The sequence below is a fragment of the Amia ocellicauda genome, chromosome 16 (assembly GCF_036373705.1).
Source record: "Amia ocellicauda isolate fAmiCal2 chromosome 16, fAmiCal2.hap1, whole genome shotgun sequence".
Taxonomy (NCBI): domain Eukaryota; kingdom Metazoa; phylum Chordata; class Actinopteri; order Amiiformes; family Amiidae; genus Amia; species Amia ocellicauda.
In genome coordinates, this window is record NC_089865.1 from 24,114,508 (window position 1) to 24,141,948 (window position 27,441).

At 36.9% G+C, this 27,441-nt stretch overlaps 1 protein-coding gene across 1 annotated transcript in view; it reads right to left on the reverse strand.

Moving 5' to 3' along the window:
- ihha (Indian hedgehog signaling molecule a) overlaps positions 1 to 27,441 on the reverse strand; it is a 45,063-nt gene that overhangs the window by 14,988 nt on the left and 2,634 nt on the right. The window contains exon 2 of the mRNA XM_066688314.1: positions 6,839 to 7,100. Within this exon, the coding sequence (XP_066544411.1) occupies positions 6,839 to 7,100 (262 nt within the window). The remainder of the gene's footprint in view (positions 1 to 6,838; positions 7,101 to 27,441) is intronic.

Here is a 27,441-nt window from a genome sequence, read left to right on the forward strand (position 1 = left end):
AGGTTTTCCCATAGAGAACTATATTGATAAGAGATACATTAAAATTTATATACCTGGAGTTGACCCAGGAATCACAAACTCCCTGCTATGTTTTATTTTATTTACTGAAGCCACTATAAATCAAATTGTTTCAGGGTACAGGATTCTATTTTGATATTCACTAATATGTCAAAGTTTGATTTGGTCAAAGCCCTAATCTCTGTACTGAACACATTTGGAAAATTGAACATATTATAGGAAAACTCACGGCGAGGTACAATAATGTATTTCTACTAAATCAGTGAAAATGTTACTCTAGACAGCGTAAATATATCAGTGAGTAACATCATACACCAACAATGTTGTATAGATCCTGATGCAAAAACCCAACACACTACTTGATTGCTTTCCATTAAAATAACACATAAATTCAGTCAAATTATACAGTAATGCACCCATTTGATTAATGAACTCAGTCAGTGTGCTGCATAATTTTTCCATTGAAAAGAAATTAGTTGAGAGCAAATTACATGAATTCACTTGTTTTGTTAAAAAATACTTAAACAAGTGAACAGATAATAACTCAATAAGTCTTTATTTTCACTCAGATAATAACTTGACAGCACACTGATTGGTTGGTACTCTGCATCTCCTCATTTTAATGAAAAGCATGAATTAATACGTGTGATTCATCATCAGATCTCTGTGATTCAACTGAGAAATGGACATGGATTAACAATCCTAATTACAGCTTTAAATGCAACCAGGGACAGCAAAAATAATCATAGAAATTAGGCAGCCCTAAATATGATGTATATAGAGAACAATTCATGCATGTATTTGAACCTCAGATAAGTGCTTAGAAAGCAAAAACTTGATGAAAAGATGTTTGAGAAAGGGCAATGATTAGAAAATCCACAGCATTTTATATTTTCATATGCATACTCCTTTTAATATGTGACTTCAGACTGAGTGTCTTGATCAAGCAACTCAGACATTTTGTCAGACTTCAAAAAATGACTGGATGAGATATTTGGGTCAAAAAGCTACTGGCAAACAATTGACCAGGATCCCCCATTATTTGTAATCCTTCGCATGCTCTTATGATTTTGTAGTAGAGGATCACATTCATTAATGAGCAGCCAGAGAGTTAATTGCATTCTCTACCAAAAAAGACTGCTTTTTTCCTGCTATGAAGAGATATTCATATGTATGAAGGGTGGTCTTTTCCTCTAACTATTGTGTGCACAAACAGCACAAACTTTCAACATTGGGACAGCAACCTCCACCTCTCCTCCCTCCCTATAATGCAGCCACTGATGGGAAAGTGAGCACAGCCATCCCATCATATGCAATATGAGATTTAGAAGCATACATTATTAGTGACTCACTTAGACAACTAGACGCAATGCAATTGAATTTGCCTTGAGTGTTTTGAAAGGAATCTTACGGACCATTCTGCATAGCACAGGGGTGCTGATGTTAGGCAGACAACACGGGGGTAGTTGTTCCTGTTATGCTCAGATGTTTAGGTGCAGCGATGCAAATGAGACACCATTGGGTGAAAACACCTTTTGATAAAACAGAAATGTAGACAATGGAGTGATCTTGTCATGATGATCATTCATCTTTTTAATATGTCTGTCTGTCATAAATAGATTTTGACCTAATGCAGCTAAAACCAGACAAAAAGCCGAGTGGGAAAATGCATTTTCTATTTTGATCACCAGTTGGTACAAAATTATTTTCTTGCTGTATTGTGGTTGGTTTCATTTGCTCCCTGTGGCCACCCCCCTCCCCCCACACACTAGCTCAGGTGCCCTGCAAGCATTGTTGACCAGTAATTATCTTTTTGTATGGAACTCTGCATCATTACCTGTCTGCCTGAACTGTGAAGGTCTGGCACTTACCTCACCAGCACTAATGACCAGTGTCTACCTCATAAGAGCTCTCCCATAAGACCTGTGAGCAGTTTCATGAAAATCTGAAATTGCTTCTATACAGTAGAAAATAAAACCTTGCCTTTCAGTCATTTCAGTCATAAACCAAACACCAAAAGTGCTAAACATCCAAGACAGATTGCCTATAGATGCTATGCTTGAATGCATTTTTACTGCACATCAAATTTTTTACTCCAAACAAAATTATCCCTTTCTTTCCCAGCTGTTGAATGGTGAAGAAGAGAAAAATTGTATTGTAGGGAGCTGTTAGTCTTAATGATACTTTGTGGTTGATGATTTTAGAACGATCATTTTTGCCAATAGGCAATATTTTTTTAATTTCTATTTTTTATATCAGTTCTTAAACATAAAAAGAGTACTATATATCTCTCCATGACTCAAGGATAAATAAATAATCCAAAGGAAATTCTGAATAAAAAACAAGTTACCTAGCAAAAAATTCAAACTAACTTTAGACTGTTGAAATTGGTCCTATGACTCCAGGGATAACAGTTTTTGTATCAATCAATTTATTCAAAGTTACAGAGAATGGCATATCAGCCCATGTTTCCCTTATTATAGTAAACATGTTCAAATGTAATGTTGCTGTATGGGCAACACTTGAAAAGAAAAGGTAAATGTTCTAATGTTCTCTTAACTCTGATCTGATTTCTCTTGAGAACAGTCTCGTTAGAGGTTGACTAGCTTGAGAACTAGCAAACAAGTTATATCAGCCAACCACAGTCCTCAAGGGCAACAGTTCAGCAGACTTTATAGTTCTCTTCAACTCAGAATCTGGTTAAGACTAGTTAAGCATTAAGCAGAATCATTATTTCCATTTGCCAATTAAAAGCTCAGCTGGAATGAAAACAAGAAAACCCTGCAGCGTTTTAAACACATTTTACAACTAGAACTCTCCAACTCTGGTTTGTTCATGGGCACACTCAAGCTCCCTCAAGGCATTCTTCCTATTGTCTTCAATAATATGGACCTTGGAGGACAATGCCAGGCCCACACTCAGAAGGAGTCTGTTACAAGATCAAGTACATACTGTTTAAAGTGTACATACTGTGATGGGGGAGGGGGAGGGCATTAAAATAATCTAAGCAGAACTAATAAAACAAGTGAACATTTGCAGAGAGTGGAAAAGCAATCAACTACAGCAAACACAAATTAACTATACATAGAGACATCCTTTTTGTGTTCTGTGGCTTTTTTTCCTACAATGTGTTATTGCCTGACTGCTTTAGTCTGCTAAAGAGCATTCATAGGGAGAACCCTGGGTAGGTCTATTTGAAGAATGTAATACTTTGTTTAACCACACCATACTTGAAGGGTGTATACATGGTGCACCACGAGCTATTGTCTAATTGTAACATTGAACCATTTTTTAGTTATGATTGCTGCACCCAACTCATTTACAGGCAGATATTTTCAAAACAGCACTGTTGGCACTACTGTGCCAGCCTCATGCGAGTTAGCAGATTGTAAGAGTGGGAGATTAGCATTTCCATTAACTTATGAAAATACTATCAATCTCATCAAAAGCCATGCAGAAAGCCAACAATGGTGTCTAGAGACATTTGGCGAGATGGTATATCTCATCCTGCTTTGTTAGTTCAAAACTGCCCAATTTATGCCCTGACTTGACTCAAAGGTTATTCTTCTAACATTGGCACTTGCAAATGACTGTGACAATGACTTGCCTAAGTACATCATTTTGAATAGTAAGTTAATTAAATTAATCTAAATGGCTAAAGTTTAATAGGTAGTAAAAGTAGTGCAAATGTCATGAGACAGATACTACTTTTAAGCAGTTGATTAGAAAACTGCAGATGTTGTAGTTTCTTTATGCTTCACCTTTGTTTCCAAATTGATAACCTTTTCTCTCACCTCTCAGGTGGCATTTCAGATATAGTGTTGGTTGTTTAGAAATTTTGATCTAACAATGCTAATAAGGAATAATGTCTGCACAAAAAAGGAAGCATGCATGATTTCAATCATTTATTTCTGCATTAAGGAAAGAAAAATCCATCTTCCAGTCTTCATCTGGAAGCTGAAATGTTATTTCTTTGTGAAGGTGGAAATAAGATTTGAAAGGACTTTAAAAGTGTCCAGTCTGATTTTTGTGTCATTTACATTGATTTATTTATTGAGTGATCACCTACAGTGCATATTTGGCAGGGTGGGGAATAATCCATGCATTTGGTTACACTGAATGTCCTTAATAAACTGTTGTGTCTGGAACCCTGTTGCCTTGGTTTGAACCAAAACCAAATACGGTCAGCATGTGACTCCTGTATCAGTATCACTGACTTCCAAGGCAATTTAAAATTAATTTAATTACATTCAAGAACCTGTATAATAGTCTAATACAGTGGTTCCCAAACTTTCTGGGTGGCGCCCCCCAAAAACATTTGAGTCACCCCCCATGTCCCACACATTCATATTTATATTACCATTTATTTATTTTTAAAGCCCTAACGTTTACATTTCACTTTTCATAATTTTATTTGGCCATTTACATTGAAATCTCTAATGCATGAACCTATTCTTACTCCATCTAGTACGGATTAGCCTGAATCAACATAGTTACAGAAGATACAGTAACACTCTCTTTCCATTTTATACAATTTTACTAGTTATTTAATATATAGGATATATATTAAGGATGAGACCGAATAGTCGAACATTCAATTATTCGTTAAAGATGGCTACTATCGACAAGTGAATCTAACATCCGATAGTTAAAATAATAATAATAATAATAATAATAATAATAATAATAATAATAATAATAATAATAATTATTATTATTATTATTATATTGATTTTATTTTAAAACCTGTGCAGTTGATTGTCTCTCTTTGTAGCTGTAATGAAGATCGATGGCAGGGTGGGATTTGTAATTTCTTGTCTGTTTTTGATAGACAAGGACAGATCTGTGCGACTCCGCCAATGGGATCGGTGAAATTCTGCAGATCTGCACAGATCTGCGGCGTTACAAGAACGCAACCAATGGCTTTCTCTCAGAGAATTTCTGCGTGGAAATAATTAAAACACTGTTAAGTGTATAATATGTGCAGTGCAATTAATATACCACAAATCTACAGCTGGTATGTTAACCCACCTAAAAGCCAAACACCCTTCTGCGAAACTAGAGAGAGGCAACAAACAAACTAATATTATTAAAACACACACAGCCAGCTATTGCTATATATTTTCTTTTCACTGGAACTTGAACGTACAGGCATGTTTCAGAATTTATTTAATAAAGTTGTTGCGTCAGATGAGTATTTTAAAATAAAATTCAGAACTTCTTGCAATTGCAAAAAATGTTGCATTGCATTATTTTGCATTTAATGTATTTTTTGTTAATGTGTTTCCAAAATATTGTAGCACAGAGTCCTGGTGAGCTCGTTTCCCACTCGATGACATTTTGGAGCTGCAAGTTATTCTGATGTATTTATTTTACTGTAATTATCACCTTATATATACTGCTGTGTATTTTGATCTGAAACTACCAATTATTGGCTTTCACAGACACTGCTACCTGACAATCCTCTATTCTGATTGGCCAGGACTGGATATGGAAGAATCCAATAACCACTCTTGTGAGTCATGAAAGTACAGTTTGTTTTAAATGTGTGTAAGTGTAGAATAAGTCGTTTCACAGAGATAGGTCGATGCAAAAGATATCAGTTTATCCAATGCGATTTCAGCGGTGCGGCAATCAACAGTTGGCAGATCCCTTCGTGGATTTCTTGTGTCTTGTCTTGACTTTTTACAAATTCAGCTCTTTCCCCGCACCCCCCAATAAAGGGTCTTGCGCCCCCCCAGGGGGCACGCCCCACAGTTTGGGAACCTCTGGTCTAATACAGTGGATTATGCTAGATATAAAATATAAAGTTCTTCGAGATTTGTTTTTGCGTGAGTGGCTATATGCACTGATCAGCCATAACATTATGATCACTGACAGGTGAAGTGAATAACATTGATAATCTCATTATCATGGCACCTGTCAGTGGGTGGGATATATTAGGCAGCAAGTGAACATTTTGTCCTCAAAGTTGATGTGTTAGAAGCAGGAAAAATGAGCAAGCGTAAGGATCTGACCGACTTTGACAAGGGCCAAATTGTGATGGCTAGACGACTGGGTCAGAGCATCTCCAAAACTGCAGCTCTAGTGGGGTGTTCCCGGTCTGCAGTGGTCAGTACCTATCAAAAGTGGTCCAAGGAAGTAAAAGCGGTGAACCGGCAACAGGGTCATGGGTGGCCAAGGCTCATTGATGCACGTGAGGAGCGAAGGCTGGCCAGTGTGGTCCGATCCAACAGACGAGCTACTGTAGCTCAAATTGCTGAAAAAGTTAATGCTGGTTCTGATAGAAAGGTGTCAGAACACACAGTGCATCGCAGTTTGTTGCGTATGGGGCTGCGAAGCCGCCGACCAGTCAGGGTGCCCATGCTGACCCCTGTCCACTGCCGAATGCGCCTACATGAACATCAGAACTGTACCACGGAGCAATGGAAGAAGATCTGATGAATCACGAGTTCAAGGTGTTGACTTGGCCTCCAAATTCCCCAGATCTCAATCCAATTGAGCATCTGTGGGATGTGCTGGACAAACAAGTCCGATCCATGGAGACCCCACCTCGCAACTTACAGGACTTAAAGGATCTGCTGCTAACGTCTTGGTGCCAGATACCACAGCACACCTTTAGAGGTCTAGTGGAGTCCATGCCTCGACGGGTCAGGGCTGTTTTGGCGGCAAAAGGGGGACCTACACAATATTAGGCAGGCGGTCATAATGTTATGGCTGATTGGTGTATAAATGATGATGATGATTATTATTACTGTGTATGGAATTTGCTATTTCTGTAGGACAGCAGGACAGTATGTTTCAACATTAACAAACGTACCTGATTTGACACTGCAGTGGACGTGAGCCTTGGACTCATAGTAGACCCAGTCAAAACCAGCCTCAACTGCCAGTCTGGCCAGCATAGCATACTTGGTGCGATCACGGTCAGAGGTGGTGATGTCTACAGCACGGCCCTCATAGTGAAGAGACTCATCAGAGTGGTGGCCATCCTCGTCCCAGCCCTCTGTCACCCGCAGTTTCACTCCTGGCCACAAGTTCATTACAGAGATCGCCAGGGAGTTCAGCTTGTCCTTGCAGCGCTGCAGACAGTTGCGGGAAACACACACAGACAGACACAGGGTCAGAGACACACACGGAAGGTTAGAGACAGACAAGAGGCTCGTCATAGGTGAAAACACACATTCAAGCACACTCACACATAGGCAGACACAGACACACACAGACAGACGATGGAAGCCACATAGGGATAAGGCTGCACACATATCATCAGGTGGTGGCATTTAGGGAAACTGATGCAAGAACAAAAATAGGTAAGAACAGGGTCGTGCAGATGAACACAGGGGGTGAGAGAAAATAGAGATGGAAAATTAAACTGGAGACAGGAACAGATAGATTTGTTGAAGAGACACAGGAGATGTTGAATCAGATTAAATACAATGAGTCAGATGCTCACAAACAGTGAAAGTGAAAAAAGACTGGGGTAAGGTTAAGTGCACAGGCCACAAAACGACAGAGAGTTAGAGCCACAAAGAACAGAGACAGAATAATATCAATTCAGAAAGTATCTGAAGTTCATACATTATATATATATATATATATATATTTGTATATACACACATAGACATGCTCAAATTTGTTGATACCCGTCCACAAGAAACAAAGAATGCCCAATTTCCTCTGAAATAACTTGAAACTGACAAAAGTAATCGGCATGCATCATTGTTTATTCCATATTTAATAGAAATCAGACTTTGCTTTTGATTTTGTTTTTCAACATAATATTGTAAATAATAAAAAAGATGACAATGGCATGGACAAAAATGATGGGACCTAATAATTTTTTTGCACAACGTTTAGAGGCAATCACTGCAATCAAACGTTTTCTGTAGCTCTCAATGAGACTTCTGCACCTGTTAACAGGTAGTTTGGCCTACTCTTTCTGTTTCAGCTCTTTTTATAGATGTTCTATAAGATTCAGATCAGGACTCATAGAAGGCCACTTCAGAACAGTCCAATGTTTTGTTCTTTTAGCTGTGTGTTTTGGGTTATTATTATCCTGTTGGAGGACCCGTTTCACTCCAGAATGCCTTGATAGTCTTGAGATTTCATTGTGCCCTGCACAGATTAAAGGCACCATGTGCCAGATGCAGAAAAGCAGCCCCAAAACATAACCAAGCCTGCTCCATGTTTCACTGTAGGCAAAAGCTCCAGTTTTGACTCATCTGTCCAAAGGACATACTCCCAAAAGGATTGTGGCTTGTCAATATGCATTTTAGCAAATTCCAGTCTGGCTTTTTTATGTTTTTCTTTCAAAAGTTGAGTCTTCCTGAGAGGCCACTTTCGCTCAAACAGCGAAGGATGGTGCGATCAGAAACTGACGTACCTTTACCTTGGAGTTCAGCTTGTATCTCTTTGGCAGTTATCCTTGTTTCTTTTTCTGCCATTCACACTATCCTTCTGTTCAATCTGGGGCCGATTTTCCTCTTGCGGCCGCACCCAGGGAGGTTGGCTACAGTTCCATGGACCTTGAACATCTAAATTATATTTGAAACTGTTGTCACAGGAACATCAAGCTGCTTGGAGATGGTCTTGTAGCCTTTACCTTTACCATGCTTGTATATAATTTTCTTTCTGATTTCCTCAAACAACTCTCTCCTTTGCTTGTGGTGCACACAATGATACCAAATGGCACTTGACTGATTACATGACTGATTAGAAGATTGGAGACATGTGTGATACTAATTAAAGAAACTAATTAGTTTGGAATATCACTATAATCCAATTATTTATTATCTTTTCTAAGGGGTACCAACAAATGTGTCCAGGCCATTTTAAAATATCTTTGTAGAATGAGAAATAATTAATCTCTATTCACAGCTTCTTTGCTTTATTCTATGACATACCAAAGGCATGCAAGTATACACGATGCAATAGCTTTTAATTTCATCACTTTTCAGGAGGAATGAAGCATTATTTCAATGAGCTGTAAGGGTAAAAATTTGAGTATATATATATATATATATATATATATATATATATATATATATATATATATATATATATATATATTTGAATGCTGAATCACCAATCAGCAATTGAATGTTAACTATTTAAAAAATATTGACATTCAATCATCAATTGCTATCTGGGGCCCCACTGCACCTGCAATTCAGCAGGTTTTCTAGGTCTTCCTGAATCATCAGAACCTTAATAACTGGGCAATGTTGGGAAATCAGTCCAACTGTAGCAATAATGAGCTGAAATATGTGGTTAACGGTTTGGGTGGAATGAAAACATTAAGTAAGCTTAGTTTTTGCATATTTGACTGTGGCATCTTCTTATTAACAATATTAGCATCATGAACATGTGCCAGAAAGCCATTCTGGGATGTTTTGAATGCCACGACAAGATACCAACACATAGATTAAAAAAAATCTATATTGACATGTACATGACAAATGTATGAAAATGGCTTTTATATTTAAAACTTTTTTTAATGGGAATTGTGAAGTTTTGTAAGCTGTGCACTATTTTATTGTAAAGCCTTGCAACTCGCCTTACCCAATGAAAAGAAGAAGAATCACTAGTAGCTTGTGCTGAAAGCTTGTATCTGAAATTCTAATTCACTGTTTACGAATGGGACCACTGCTAATTCTAATACACAACAATCGTGTCGATAGCAGTTGCTCATATATCTCATTGTTTTAACCATACATAATTGAATATACAAATTTAAGGAATATTTACTCTAGCTGTCATGATATACAGAAAATATGGCACACATAATGAAAATAAAAATTATTAATGTAGTTATGCAATTTTCATTACGATTTTTACCTTACAATAACATTTTTGTGGAAACTGATATTTGCCACCATGGTAGAATTGTATTGAATGTATGTATTGATCTCTTGATCAAAGCCCTGGGATGGAGTGATAACAACACACACAATAATGATAGTAGTTTACAGGCATGTTCCTATTATTGCATGCAGAAAATTACTACTTACTAATTAAGAAGAAGAAGAAGAAGAAGAAGAAGAAGAAGAAGAAGAAGAAGAAGAAGAAGAAGAAGAAGAAGAAGAAGAAGAAGAAGAAGAAGAAGAAGAAGAAGAAGAAGAAGAAGAAGAAGAAGAAGAAGAAGAAGAAGAAGAAGAAGAAGAAGAAGAAATATAAACCTATGGCAAAGACTTGCAGAGTGCTTGAACAAGAACAAAACCACAGAAGAAAACAGTAAAGCCAAGAAAGAGTAACCTGAAACCTAGACAAGCAGGCTAAAGCCACACTTCCCAAGTGACTCACACATTACCCTGCAATGCTGCATATAAAGCCATTCAATTTGGTTATTAGGATTGGGCATCACTCTCTGACCATACACTCACAGACTACAGACCTAACAAAACAGAGGTTCTTATTAAAATAAAAAACAATAAGATTTTAACCTCATCAAAACCACATTCTTCTGTCAGGAGATAAGATTTGTATGTAGTTTAGTTTTTCAACCAAAGAGCTTAAACAAATATTTAATTAAGTTAAATGGCTTATTGAGTGCAACCTATAAATTTGACATTTACTGTTTTGCTAAGAGAATATTCATCACAGAAGAAATAAAAAGGGCTTATAATTGGACTTGTAATTTCACAAGTCATGCATATCCTTTCATTTTAATAAAGTATTGAATGCAGTGCATATATATTGCAAATATGTTTCCAAATCAATACAAATTACTGAAATCTATTTATAAAGTATCATCTGTACCCAGAAATAAATTGAATCTACTCTTTTACTGGTATGGAAAAATCTGCCATGAGCTTTCACACTGAACAATACTTATCTGTATAATGTTTTTGTCTCTATGGTTAATGATTTACACAGTTCTCTTTTTTAAGAATGTGCAAGTTGTGCAGAACTGTGTCTTATGAAAGGCCTGCCACTGTTAAAAAAACAACGATACATTATAATTCTTACAAAAAGAAATGCAATAATTCAGTGGGTTTTACAAGCCAACCAAAACCATAATAATTGCATGAAATATAAGGGAATTTAACGAGCAAGGGAAAATTTGTTTTCAAACATGTTTTTCAACATCCACTTCTGTACACTGCAATTAACAACAAGTTAATAGTGGGGAAGTGGTAATCTGTCTCTATGTTTCTAAAACTTAGAATTTCTAAATATCAAAAGGCTCTCAGAGAGATAAAGGTAACAAAACTCCTAATGTATAACTATGAGATCCACCAATCTGGTATTCTATGTAAAGTCCTTATATTCAAGTTTCCAGGTGGCCTTCAAAATGCCATTGCTTTAAACATATCAATAGTGAGATTTAGAGGTTAAGATGGTTTCAACTGTATCCCTGAAAGTTACCTGAAAAACATTGCTAAAGAAAGTGAACAAATATATATGTATGCTCAGATTCCTGTTGACTGATTTGATTTCAAACAGGGGCTGTTAATACTTATGTCTAGATCTCAACAGATACCTCAGTTTTACTCCACATCAGGCTTAACTCATCTCAGTCAACTGGAAGATAAGAAAGCTTTTCTCACTACAAGAAATAAAACACTTCCCCTAAATAAAAACACTTCCCCTAAATAATGATAGCTGTTGTTTGGAAAACTGAAAGGGGTAAGACAGCGATTGTACTTACTCGATGGGGGATAATCTGTTCACATTGGGGCACTATAATATTGGCAATTTAAAAAAGAATGTATAAAAGGAACGATAATACTCAAGCTGGCCTGTAAGTCAGAGAATTGGCTATTTTTTTTTTGTACCTGAATGAAATAAGAAAAATAAGAGAAAATTAAGTAATAACTATTTTGAATGTCCTGTATTAAGGCAAACAAAACAAAAACAAAACTAATGGCTAAATCACCATGAGGAACTTGAAGGAAAAGACTCTGAATAATTAATCGAACTCTACAGTAAACTGAAGTGCCGCTTCTACCCTGACAACAAGCCCAGCCCCTTTCTCAGCATAATAAATCCTAACTACATTTCGAGCCTGGACAGTAGTTGAATGTCAAGAGCCATGCAAGAAACTTACATTTGTGGGCTCATTATCTCCCTGTGCATGATACAGAGAATGGGCCAGATGCATATTAGAGGCAGTCGGTTGCCAAAAGCCGCATTACTGTTCTCTTAACCCAAGCTCGCCACAACGATAAACATACACTCACGCTAAATAATTCATTTAATGTTTGGAGGACCTTGCCTGAGAAACACAAACAGCAGCAGACACCAATAATGATCATTATTTTTCGGCTGGCAGACAGAAAATAAAAATAAAATACATTTTTAATTGGTAAACAGACTGGTATGGGTGATTGGGATGGGGGGATGGGGGATTCTGCAGACACTTTTTATTTCATTAAATGCTAGTATCAGCTTTTATTTTTGTCTACACATTCTGCAATATTGCAGTGTTTATAGGAAAAGCCCTGAACAATGTGATAACGGTCTTACAGTTTAGGTCCCCATCAATAAAAGAAGGCCAACAGAATGCTTTGATATACTGGCAGAATTGTAGAACTTGAATAAAGGAAAGTAATGTTTAAACTCTAAAATAAACTAGCAATGACATGAAGGATCCATTTTCATACAGAGATTTGTGGCAGTATGAAAGTAACTAAGTATACTGCCAAAGCCAAATCCTTAATATTATCTAATATCAGGCTTGATGCAATTCTTGGATTATTATGTCACTATCAACAAATCAAGTATGTTGGGTTGAATGGCCTTTCTTTCATTTGTCATTTTTCATGTTGTCTGATGTTTTTGTGTTCTCATGCTTCTTTCTTGTAAGCTGTGAAACAGACATAGTTACCTTTAGTACAGTGAAAAGAAGGGTCAAAATGAAACTGCCTACAAAATGAAACTGCCTACAAAAATAAAGTGAAGGAGCACAGCTGCAACTATACTCAGCAAAAAAAGAAACGTCCTCTCACTTTCAACTGCTTTTATTTTCAGCAAACTTAACGTGTAAATATTTATATGAACATAAAAAGATTCAACAACTAAGACATAAACTGAACAAGTTTCACAGACATGTGACTAACAGAAATGGAATAATGTGTCCCTGAACAAAGGGGGGGTCAAAATCAAAAATAACAGTCAGTATCTGGTGTGGCCACCAGCTGCATTAAGTATTGCAGTGCATCTCCTCCTCATGGACTGCACCAAATTTGCCAGTTCTTGCTGTGAGATGTTACCCCACTCTTCCACAAAGGCACTTGCAAGTTCCTGAACATTTCTCGGGGGAATGGCCCTAGCCCTTACCCTCCGATCCAACAGGTCCCAGATGTGCACAATGGGATTGAGATTCAGGCTGTTGTTGTTGCCATCCTGTACCTGTCCTGCAGGTGTGATATTCGGATGTGCTGATTCTCTGCAGGTGTTGTTACACGTGGTCTGCCACTGCGAGGATGATCAGCTGTCCTTCCTGTCTCCCTGTAGTGCTGTCGTAGGTGTCTCACAGTATGGACATTGCAATTTATTGCCCTGGCCACATCTGTAGTCCTCATGCCTCCTTGCAGCATGCCTAAGGCACGTTCACACAGATGAGCAGAGACGCTGGGCATCTCTCTTTTGGTGTTTTTCAGAGTCAGTAGAAAGGTCTCTTTAGTGTCCTAAGTTTTTATAACTGTGACCTTAATTGCCTACCATCTGTAAGCTGTTAGTGTCTTAACGACCGTTCCACAGGTGTATGTTCATTAATTGTTTATGGTTCATTGAACAAGCATGGAAAACATTGTTTAAACCCTTTACAATAAAGATCTGTAAAGTTTGGAGTTTTACAAAATTATCTTTAAAATACAGTGTCCTGAAAAAGGGACGTTTCTTTTTTTGCTGAGTATATATCTGTCAATATTTGACACCTTATAGGAAAGCCCAACTGGCAAATAAGCATGAAATATTATTGCATGGTCTTCATTTTTACATATTAGGTGTCACACTCAGTACCAAAAAAAAATGCAAAGCTGGTCAAGGCATCAAAAATCTAAATTAAATCTAAATTACATTAATATATTTTTTGTTTCATGAAAAAATATAAAAATAGGGAAACAATGAGGTTGACTTTTCGAACAGTTTGTCCAAGCAAGTTGGACATTTAAAACCTCACCTAATGGGACCTTGAAACAGATATTCAAAATCAGGACAGGTATTGATAAATGTACTACTACTTTGCAATGAAACATGAACTCGTGAACATAAGAGGAAATTAAGAGGATGTGCTGTTAGGACTGAAAACAGGAAGTACTTCTTTACACAAAGGGGGAGTGGGAGTCTGGAAGAAGACTAAATGTCTCCTTGCAAAGTCAGCAGGACACATGAATAAGTCATCTGATAAAATGAATTACATTTTAAATGCTTGATAAAGCCTAGTGGCAACTGGAATATAGTATTATTGAACTTGGTGGGGTAGAAATGACTAAGGGCTAAATTGCTTTGATTGAGGACTCTACTGGCAAGGATGTTACCTACAGGTTATCTTTCAAATTTTGAAACAGTTCCCCATAGGGTGTTGGGAAATTACTTTTCACCTCAGAAATACCTGAATAAGCCTTATTTAAAAGTCGCCGGTAGGCCCCTATGTCCAGTACGATACGAGACCCTTACTACTACTGCACTTTTTGAATATTCTTTAAAACTCTTTATCGTGTAAACTTTCTTATGTTCATATATTAATGGCCTCCTCTCATTTCTTTATGTTCTTATGTTTTATAAAAATGTTATGTTAAAAAAAAAAACTGTTGATGTAGTCCTGCAGCCCATATTAAGCGTTTCACCTCTCAGAGAAAGAATAATGTGTAAAAACAAACATGGAAATGCCTATTATATATTAGTTAATATTGTTAATATTTTTAAGATGTTAAATTCCGCTTACCTTAAATAACCATTATTCCTTCTTTAAATCACTAGGAAAATGTCCACTGCATGACTCAAACATGAATGAGTGTTGCTATGTCATCGCTAGTTTATTTGTTTTTAATTCTGTTCTTGTATTTACTTGACCTTCGTCATCCAGAGAAGCAGGAACCTTGCATATATCTTCCACTAGTTTTTGAAGTTTATTAACATTATTATTTTATTATTTTATTTTTGTAATGTTTTCTCACACTTGAAAAATCTATCAAGTACGTGTTTTCTCAACGCATGTACACGTGCACAGGAAGAAGGCGCTAGTTATGGACAAGGTGCGATGCCATGGAAACACAGCACTGCAACATGAAGTACCACACCATAACTATATATATTTGATCATGTTTTATAACGAATAATAGGGCTGCCATTTTTATTTTATTTTAATTATTATTATTATTTTTTTTGCATTATACGTTTGGTATTTTTTGAGAAGTGCTGGTATGGCATACCGTTGTATACCGGCCCATTTCGAACAGTGTATATATATATATATATGATTATTATTATTATTTTTATCTGTTATTATTACACATTGCGATAAGCTAACCTTACCGTAGTTCATGGTCCCGAGTCTCTGGACTGGAAGCTGGCTGCTGCCCCTTCCTGGGTTTCCACGGACATCTGTCGAAGACGGATAGGTAAGTAGGTGAAATTCAGGGCTGTGACGAGGAGGATTGTACAACCATGAGCTAGTGTCTGTGCGGCTGCGGCTGCACAGCACTTAGTTTTAAATAAACAGCAGCTTGTGTTTATTTTTCCTGTTCAGGTGTCCACGGCTCCTCTGCTTTAGCTGCCTCCCATGTGCTGAGGCCTCAGGTCTGTAATAATCAGAGTGCCCGTAGACCTACCTTTTTCTAAGGCTTTTGTTACAGAATGCTACCACACCTGAGGTCATGCGGGAGATTGCTGGCATAGCAGGCGTGGTGGTGGAGTTGATGATGTACACCACACATGCATCTGGACACTTGCTGGTGGCCCTTGTGGCAGACAGTTTTGATTTTCCCAAGCCAGGGTACCCCGAGAAGGACAAGCCACACCTTCATGCCATGTTTCACATTCAGCCCTGCAGTGGAGGTGATGTTGGAAGGCTACAGGGAGGCAAAGGAGCAGTCCCAACAGACGTCTCAAGTCCTTCCTCGCCAGGGAAGTCTTTTCCTGCTTACTGGTCCCAGTGGAGCCACACCTCTGTGCCTCTTCCTTCCCGGCCTCCCGGGCTTATTAGCAGTGGCTTCCAAAGCCTTACCGCTGGGACTGTTGCATCTCAGGCTGTGTCAGGCCTTGTTCAAAAACCTGGTGTTGCATCTGTGTGTCACTTCACACATGGCGCAACCCTTGGGACAGTCTGGCTATCAATGCTTCCAACAAAGGGTGGAATGGTGTAGGAATTCACGGGGGGTGGATTGAGCAGTTCAGGTCTCTCCATATCAATGTACATGATGTTCCTGGGTCTGCAGTACTTTCTGCCAGCCCTCAGTGTCTTCCATCAACCACCAAGGGGGCCTGCGCTTGCCAAGGTTACAGGATCTTGTTGTGGTCTCAGTCACAGCTAGCCTCCCTGCAAGCAGTCCATGTGCTTGATCTGGTCCTCGGTCATACAAATGGTGCCTTCAACTGCAAGTGGTGACTCAAATATGGACTCAGTTCAGCAAAGCATTTGCAGATCTCTTCACCTCATTAGAGTCCATGCACTGCCTCCTGAAAGCCCTCTGGGAATGGACGTGCTGGCCAATTCATGGCCCCGTGGACAGCTTTATGTCTTTTTGCAAGTCCCTCTTCTCCCGTCTTTCTTGAAGAGGGTTTGGTTTGAGAGCATGTAGGTCCTCCTGGTGGCCCCTCAGTGACCCCAGTGTGGTTTCCGCTGGTCGCGGATCTGTTGTCTCAGGCTGTGTTCCAGTTGTGGGTCTGGCCCCTGAAAGGCACAGGTTTTCAGTGCTAGGACTGTCTGACACTGTGGTCTCCAGTCTAAAGAGTACTAGGGCCCTGTCTACGCACTGCCACTGGTAGATGTTTATATCTTGGTGTGTATGCCATGGCTTACTCAATAGCGGTCAATTTCAATGGTGAGTTGGTCATATCGAATTTCCTCACCTCCAAGTCTTTGCAATACACTTCTGTTGTGGCACCTTGATGTAATGCTTTCCAAGGCCTTTGAAGACAGACTTCCTATTGCTATTGTTTCAGCTAAGCAGGTGTGTGAGTTACATGCAATTTCCTTGCATTCTTCCTGTTGATGGCTCCAGAGTTTCTCTGCGTCCGAACCCCACTTTTCTCCCTAAGGTTTTGTGCCTGACCCATGTCAACATGCCAGTGAAGTTGATGGCTTTTCAGCCTCCTCCCTTCTTATTGGAGGAGGAGCGTCATTTACATTTGCTTTGCCCTGTGAGGATATTGCAATGCTATGTTGACAGGACACACACTATTCAGCAGACTGATCAACTCTTTGTCTGCAATGCTGTCCATGCTTTGTCAAAACATCGCCTGTCTCACTGGATTGTGGATGCCATTGGCTTGGCTTATGAGTCAGCTGGCCTTCAAGTACCAGAGGATATAGTGGCCAGTTCCATGTGTGGGATAGCTAAGATGTGGGCCTTCGTGGGTTGAGTTCCTCCCTGCTCCTTTGTCTTGACTGGATGTTGAGCGTTGTTCCATGCTTTATGCTTGACATTACTGAACTGTCAGAGCAGGTTGATGTTCGCTCTCTGTGTGTGGATGTTTGTTTTGAATGCTTCTCCATCCATTTTTTTGTTTAAAACCTTAATTGTCTTTGAGTTCCCTTCTCTGCTTCTGGCTGGAGATACTGAACTCTGCTCCATCCTTTGTATTGCATGCTATGACTTTATTGAACATCGAAGTGGGTCGACAGTCTCAGTCTGGGGAACTGTTTCAAAATTGAAAGATAACATTGGGTTGTGGATGGAACCTTGGTTATTGATATGAAGAAAGAGTTACCCAACTTTCAGGGCCGCACTTGCGACCTAATACACTAATACAGATTGGCAAAGAGGGTCTTACTCCTGTGTGCAGCGTACAAGCTGGGCATGAGGCCAAGTGACTGACTGTACACAGGGGCCTATCGACAACTTTGAAATACAGCTTATTCAGGTGTTTCTGAGGTGAAAGGAAATTTCCCAACACCTTCTGGGAAACTGAATCCACAATCCAATGTTTTCAGCCCTGTTCCTGCAGTATCCCTGTGTCTTCTGCAACTGAGTTCTCACTTATTTAATTAAATCCTGGTCTAAAGTATCTCTTATAGTACTATAGTCAAAATTAATTGAAATAATCTACTTAAGCAATAATAGTTTAATTTAGTAATTTACTATTATTATTATTATTATTAGTAGTAGTAGTAGTAGTAGTAGTAGTAGTAGTAGTAGTATTACATACAAGGTGACTTATCACTAACATCCAATGCTATTCATCTATACAATATTACAAGGGTAACAACATAGATAGAAAATAATCTATTCAACACAGTGAATACAATTGAGGTAGGCTATGATAGAATATTAGAATTATCTAACACTAACCCTAACCCTAAGTGTCTTAAGGAAGCATCAAAAGGTGGAAATGTAGAGCTAAGATGGAAACAAATCAGGGTAAACCAGAACCAGGGGTGAAAGCCCCTGACCACGAAGGTCTGTTCTCCAGTAAAAACAGGTTCAGCAACAGCAGGTGGCTTAGAAATGTAAAACAATTAAAGGACCTTTTTCTGTTCGCGTAGCTTTAATGGTCTTGGGGTTTGCAAATGTGGCGATTGAAATAATAGACAACAATGACTAGAGACATCAACAACCTGTGCCACACTGCCACAGAAGTGATGTAGGATAATGTTGGAAAGCTCCACACTGACAGCAACAATGCTGTGGATTAGATATGAGACAGGTATTCAAGCCAACTACCTACTTTGATCATGATAGAAAGGAAGACTGGTGATGAATATACAGGTTCCTTGTCAATAGGTCTCTTACAGATTAATGTCACACTTAGCTTATTTTGACAATAATCAAGCAAAGGGCCACTCATATAATGATGAAATTAGTTGACAAAATGTTTTGACAAAGTCTGTAGCCAAGATTGGTAACAGTAAAAAAATATTGGGATTGGAATGAGGAAAATACAGATGAAAAATTACAATAAATGCCCTTGTGAAAACAGACTGCCCTTATTTTTGTTTAATAAATTTGTGTTTATCAGCTCTATTATTATAACATATTATATTTTTTAGCAGACATCTTTATCCCAGGCAACTTACAATTCATCACATTACTTTTATATACAATTACCCATTTATACAGATGGGTTTTAACCAGAGCAATCTATGTAAAGTACCTTGCTCAAGGGTACAACAGCAGAATCCACCTCCTAGGGATTAAATCCTAGCCCTAACCACTACTCCACACTGCTGCCCAGTTCTCAGTTCTAACTACACTTTATTAGCTATGAAAATGCATCTCAGCCTTCACTCTATAATAAGCAACTTGCACAAAGATCAACAGCTATCCTTAGGAGTGCTTCACCCAGCTATGTTTGAATTGAAACACTATAGGCCCTTTGTTTGCTGTGCGGTTAAGAATCAGGCAGAGTAAATAAGGTCTAGAACTCTCAAAAACTGAAAATTAACTACCATCCTCCAATCAATAGTGCGGCCCAGCACTCAAAATTAGAGTGTTCAGTAAGGGAAAGTAAACGAAGTCTGAGAGGGGCTACTGTAGCTTCAAATACTTTATTATTTATTACTCAGAACTACTTTTGGGTCAATATGATTTCTGTAATTTGGCAACTCTAGTCTTATGAAGCTATCACCCCAAGAACTTGACTTATTTTTCTTGATTTAGGGGGGTATGGGGGTGTCATAATTACCCAATTTCATCAACCAACACACTCACGTTTGAGGTGATACAAACAGCTCATTGTTCAGATATTGGTAGCTAAAGATACAAGATCTCTGTGCTAATGAGATATACATATTTATCACCTAACCTGCAAAGAAAAAGTAATTATAAAAACAAGTGGAAAATTACATATTTAGTCACTGGTGAATACAAACCTACATGAGATTTGGAAGCTATGATGTTTTTTAGTAGTTTTTTTATCTTTCTTTTGAATTTCTAATGCACAAGAAATAAATATTATGTATAATACACTTTTGCACAAAAGATCCCAAAATACATGTCTGATGCAAGACCAGATTTCTGTTTTTTCTGCATTGGTTTGCTAATGCAATAAGTTTTTTTCATTTATTTTTTCAAGCTGTATGCACCTCTCTGGGCATAAAGAAGATCAAGTGTTTATTTCATCACATACTAAATGATTAGTTTTTAAGCAAGCAAAGTGACCTCCATTTTGGTTTGTGAGTAAGAGTCATGTACTTTTCAAATCTGTTTCTTGGCTGCTACATTAACTGTACCATCAAATTAAAGATTACCTTAATGCTTATCTGATATTATCAATGATGGATCATTACTGCATTTTCAAATCATGACACCCGTTTTACTCATTCAAAATATCAATCAGAATATTTTATATTTTAGATGCTTAGAATCTAACAAATAAGATTTCAGGTCAGGAAAAATTCAGCCTAGTTAATTTAATTTGACCTTTAACTAGCAGATTGTTTATTTTAGATGCTATCACAGTACTGCTGTTATGTTGGCATCAAACATGTTTCTGAAGGTAATATTTTCAATCAGTGACTGAAGGCAAAATATTAGAAGTAGAATGTAGAAAGGTTCAAGTGCATCAGACAGCACTGTTGGTACCTAACAGCTGAGTTTACAAACTAATTTCTCAAATCATTCAAAAAGAAAACTCATATTTGCACACAGCAACCTCAAATTGCTTTTTCAAATATCCAATTTTAAATTGCTACATGAAAGGGTTAAAGACTGGGGAAAATGAACCACTAACAGCAAGCTTAAACTGCAATATGTAATCGCCTTTGCTTCGTAATCCTGATATACTTAATTTATTTTCTCTGTGTTTACATTCACATTTAAGTCCAGGTGTTAATATGCAAAGATATGCACACAGGATGATAGGATGGGTCAAAATGTATTTAATGTTTATTTACTGCTGATATCCTAAAGAAGCATGTCTCACTAATCTGGCAAGATTTACAATGTACAAGGTAAATAACATGCAAAGGAGATCATCAGAGTGAATGCAACAAGCTGATCAATAAGGTGAAGTGCAACAACTGTTATTATTATTATTATTATTATTATTATTATTATTTCTTGGCAGACGCCCTTATCCAGGGCGACTTACAACATAAGTGCAAAAATACAGTTAAGTACAAGGCATCAATCATTCAATTTAGCTAAAACAGCAATTCAAAATAATACATTTTACAAATTCAAATTTACAATTCAAACAAGTACAGTAAGTCCTACATCCTGGACGGTGAAAGCTAAGTGCTGTCAAGATGCAGGGAAGGGAAAGTCAACTGCTGCTGAATCATATTCTGACATGATAAATACAGAATTGTCTGCCTTCAACCTCCTACATTATATTAAGAAAAATAAAAAGTTTCATAAGCTGAAAGGAGAATGTAGTTGAACATTGAGATTTGTAGACACTTCATCAAGCTTACAACAGTGGAGAAAATGGAAATCTAGCTTTGAAAAATCACAAATGCATTGCTGGTCTTCCAAATTCCAACACAAAATGTAGTACAAAACAAGTCCCACAGATGTCAGTAAGAATCATTCAGTTAAAATCTATTTCTAGACATTAGTACCATAATGTCTAAAAGTGGCTGCTACACCATAAATATATAGAAATGCCATGTTTATTTCTCAGATAAGGCTGCAGGACAGAGTAATTTGAAACAATTATAGCATTCAACTTTATTGTGTATTTTTCAGTGCTGTATGGGTTGGAATAAATTATTTCTTTCATATGAAAACATCAGCTAATCACTTGAAATGTCATTGATTACTGCTCAATTTCATCAGTAGAGTCTCCTTAATTTATTTGTTTTCTCTTATCCTCATAATGACTTACAAATGTAAGTCCTGTGCAAAAATGTTTTAGGCAGGTGTGAAAAAATGCATTAAAGTAAGAATGCTTTAAAAAATAGACGTTAATAGATTGTATTTATCAATTAACGAACTGCAAAGTGAGTGAATAGAAGAAAAATCTATATCAAATCAATATTTGGTGTGACCACCCTTTGCCTTCAAAACAGTATCAGTTATTATAGGTACACTTGCACAAAGTCAGGGATTTTGTAGGCATATAGTCAGGTGTATGATTAAACAATTATACCAAACAGGTGCTACTGATCATCAATTCAATATGTAGGTTGAAACACAATAATTAATTGAAACAGAAACAGCTGTGTAGGAGGAATAAAACTGGGTGAGTATGAAAGTATGAAAGGGGTTGTTCAGACCTAGTGTAAAAATACAAATCCTTACACATCCATAAGTAAGGGGATGGAACCAGGCAATTACAAACCAATCAGTATTTTACAGAAATGCTAATAATATCTTAGTAATATGTTGTAAGTCACCCTGGATATGTTGTAAGTCGCCCTGGATAAGGGCGTCTGCCAAGAAATAATAATAATAATAATAATAATAATAATAATAATAATAATAATAATAATAATTATTATTATTATTATTATATATCACCTAGAAACCTATGAAATAATCAATACGGAATTAGAAAAGGCATCTTTAACTTTGATTATTTGTTTATGTTACAATCACACAAAGCTTTGGGAAAACTCCATTTAGGTAAACTCATTAGTGTTCAGTGAGATTAAAGTATTACCACTTGGGTAACAGACTTTCCTCAACTAGACTCCCACTAAACCAGACTCTTCGAAACAGCATCATTGTCTTCATGTCAAATTAACATACACAGTCACAGCTAATGGCCAGCCAGCCTACAATGTGAAATACATTCTACAATGTGAAATACATTTTTCTTATTTCTCTTGTTCTCACTGATTGCATTTACTCATATGTTTATTGTGTAATATTATGTCACAATTACTGTTGCACATTCTGATTTGTGAGTGATTGCTTTATGGTGATGTTGTTACCCTTGTAATGTTGTGTATATGTTGTGTAGTACATTGTATGTTGTATAAAACTATGAACTTGGATAAATGTGTTTGCTGAATACATATTGATACTTATAATATAATACTACACAGAAGGAAAGGGCTGAGAATCAAATCATTTTGGGTGTCTGGTGTTAGACCAACAAACTGAAGTATGTATTTCTTTCATGCCAGCATCTGACAAGTGGCATCTGTGAGTGGAAATACCTAATTCTCTGGACCCAGCCAGCCATAGGTCTGTGGGGCATTAGATTTAAAGTAATGGGTTCTGTGTCTACAACAGCACCATGACAAAATCTTTTTTTAGGAGAAGACTGTATGTGTCAGAGATAGCACTGCGAGTCCCTGGAATTGCAGGGAGGTGTAAATTGTGTTTTAATTTGTGTCTCTCACAAAGTCCCAGTCGCTCCTTTCCAAAGTTGAGTCATGCTTTACAGTGAGGGTGGTAAGGAAAACAAGATCAGTTTTTCAATAGGCTGACTTGAGCAGGTCAGTAGTGCATGTTGGCCTGGCTCATTAGCAGACAGGAGGCAATTCATGCTGGGATGATCTTGAGCTGGGTTTTCAAATTGAGGACAAAACCTGTTTAACAGCTCTTGCAAACGTGAAAATTACATTCAGACCCAGCAAACTATAACAACTCTTAAAATTCACTTTCTACTTTAAGTGATTCAGCAAATAACCACAACAAATACTTCCATCCATTTTCTAAACCACTTATCCTGGTGAGGGTCGTGGGGAAGCCGGAGCCGATCCTGGGCGGCATTGGGCGCAAGGCAGGAATACACCCAGGACAGGACGCCAGTCCATCACTGGGCACAACACATACTTATGGCTACCTAATATAAATAAATTAGTTCCATAGCATTTGAAAACATAAAAAATGGTCTAAGCAATTTGTGTACAAATCCACTTCAAGCGTTGCAAGAGGTTTCTTAAAAAACTGTCAAATTCAGCTCAATCATTGAAACCCATTTGCCTAATAACATATTTATCATTTGATTTAATATATAAGTCAATAACCGCCGTATTTGCATCTCATATAATATAATAATTTCCACAAGGTATATACGTTAAAGCATAAAGACATAAAGCAGCACATCATTAGAGGAAAATAACAGATTTCATACATATAGTATGAATTGATACAGAATGGCATAAATACATAATTAAAACAAATACCAATGTTTCTATTCAATAGAGTTTAAATATTGCACATGTTTTTCTGTTATTTTATCAGATAACAGAATTTATATTTATGTATATATACCATGAATTTGTGGTATCAGACTGAGAACACATTAGATACCGAACCCAATGACATTGCAATTAAATCTACATTTTGATTAAAATTGTTTTGGATTGGGTAATCAGCAATTAAAATGAAATATGAAAGTGAATAAATATTTAAATCTGCAACGTTAATTAAAAATGCAGATTTGTGTAGTTTAGAATTCAAGTCTATTTGTGATAGGAACCAATGGAGTAGAAGGGTGGTCATCTCCTTTAAATCTAAGTTGTCATCATCAAACGTACAAAGATAACATTTCAATATACAAGTAACAGTAAATAAAATCAATTGAAAGGTTTGGAGATAAGATGAGGCCATTTGGTGAAAAGAGACAGATCAATTACTTGCCCCAAGATATTATTTTTTTCTGTCATTTATATTTCTTCCTGGGCTCCGTATTCTTGTGGTATTTGGTAATATATAGTATGTAGAAATAAAATGGTTTAATTAAGAACTGGGTCTGGGTATGATCTATATGTTCGCAGTAGTTGCTATCTTTCTTCATTCTTTTGGCTTGTGCACTTAAAGTGTGAATCCCTGAACATATATTTGTGTATCTGTCAGTATACTTGTAGGGCCAGCAGAATGGTTTTCATAACTATTTATATGTATCATTATCGTTGTTTGTTCTCATATTCCAGAAGCTTTGACCACTTATTTCCATTCGCTTCACTTCTGCTCTGTTTTTGATTTGCCTATTTTAATGGTACATACCAGGAGCTAAACTGTGTATACCAAGAAAAAAAACACAGCCACTTTAGGCCAGTTAATACATCCCATTGTTGTCCTACACAAAATGGGGTAGGAGATTCAAATCCATGTGTCTACCACGTCTTTACATTTCTGTAAATGCAGTCACACCCTATGTTTTGCAGTTCAAGGTGCAAAAATGGGAATAGCACCTATGCTAATTGTGCGGGGATATATTCTATCCCCATAAAATTAGCATTGGTGCCATTCCCATTTTTCGCAAACTGATCTGGATTGACAATAGAAGAATGGATCGGATGTGATTCTTGAATAACTAAGTTTCTAGATTCAAAACAAGCTCAATGTGGTGAATAGCCTGCTCTCTTTTGTAACATTTCTTTAGGTTCTTATGTTCTATTTATTTCTGCTGTGAGAACAATAGATTTAGATGTTGTTGTGTGTGTTTTTTAAGATACATCTCTGGTTTGTGTATTCATGTATAGATCCTGATGTGAGATAAAAGCCAAGTATTGATTTACCTCTTGATAAATATATTATTTCTCCATTTAGGCACTAGGAAATCAGATTTCAATGCTATGGAAAATGTTTGTAATCTTGTCATACTGCTGTTGTTGTTTTAGTTTATGTTTTTACACAATAGTGATGTTATTTAAAGGATTGATAATGTTTAACTGAACTCAGAAATGACAAAAAACATCTGACAATGAGTCATCAATTAGATTTGATTAGTAAATGTAATGGATAAACTACTACAGTACTTCAGATTAGCTGGTCATGTGTAGTTCGCTGGTATTGTGATCACAGGTTTTTGAAGATTCTAATCAATGTGAAGTAAAGATTGCTAAACGACCGTTATGTCTATGTTCTATCAAATATGTTATAATAGTAAAGGCTTTGGGTACATTTTCATGCTTTGCGTTATACATGGCCTGGCTTGTATACTGTATTACAGTCATTCTGAACACAGGGCCCTACTCATAACATCCACATCCTGTGTCCAAGACCATTTTTTTCAATTGACATTCATTGCTTTATGCATCAGAAATCTTGTTTCTTTCAGACCAGCTCTCAGCTCCCTAATTTCTCTAATTAAATGACTGACTTTGTAGGTGCTGAACCTTGCGTCAAAAGAATAATTTAAGCTCTCAGCTATTTTAATAAAGGAAAACAATATCCATGTAAAACTCATAAGCTAAGCCTAACTTAAATGAATTTAGGCCTCAGCTGGAATTAAACAGTGAAACCAGTGTTAAAGAAACTGATATACCATTGATGGCCAACCATTTAACTTCTTTAACAATGTCAAACAGACCTTAATCATAGGAATCTGAGTTTACTAATGATTGCCCCAGATACATATTCCTATAACTAAGTCTCACTGCAGTCACAAATTTCCCAACAACTTATTGTCAAGGCACCCTAAACTTATAAGATATTTGTTCTGTCCATATTTAAAATACATTTTCTTGGATATTGTTCTACTATTAGAAATATGAACTTTTGAGAGGTGATATCTCAGTAAAAAAGGTAGGTTTAAATAAAGGTCACTTCTAACTATAGCTAAACAGAGTAAATGTATGGTAGGCCTTCATTTGCAACCCCTGCCATTTCAAACTATACTGCTTCTTCTCTATAATGTCTCAGTAGCTGCTGACCCTTTAATCAAACTTTGAATGTAAATGAAAAGAAAATCAAAGTTACTAATATATTTCAGTGAAAGAAAATTGCACTGTTCCAATAAAACAACTCTGGCATTTGATCAGGACAAAAGGAGGAAAAAAAGAGTCTGGAATACACTTTCTATTACAGAGCAGTTGGTCAGGAAAGGCGAGACAGGTTTAATAGAGCTCCACACATGATGAAGAAGCATGAGAAAGTCCACTGATAGTGGGGCCGTCAGATAAACTATCATAAGTGAGGGTAAAGTACACTAAAACGCTTTATGTGTGTGTTTGTCTATGTGTTGTGGGGAAAAGTTTGCACACCCTAGGCAGAAAACAGGGTAGATGAACTTCGTTTGCAGTTCACAAATACAATTGTGCAATGTGACTCTATTGGTATATATTGTTGATGTCTGTTTATTTACTTAAGCCCACTCCCACCCCCATATATATACACATATATCACAATTATATTGTTTTCTCATTTCATGTAAAGGAGAAAAATGCATTTAATAATCTCTCTCTTTCTCATTATATATGAATATATATATATACTTGCATATTTACATACATATTAATATACAAAAATATATATTCTAAGAGAAGCTGTTGCATTTGTAAGGCATATGCATGTGCCATAGTTCATACTAAATTCTCTTTTTTGTTTCTTGTATGTTTTTTGTATTATTATTTGAATCAGTTAGTGCTGGTAAAATGTATTTCACTTTAGAAAAGGTTAAATAATCACA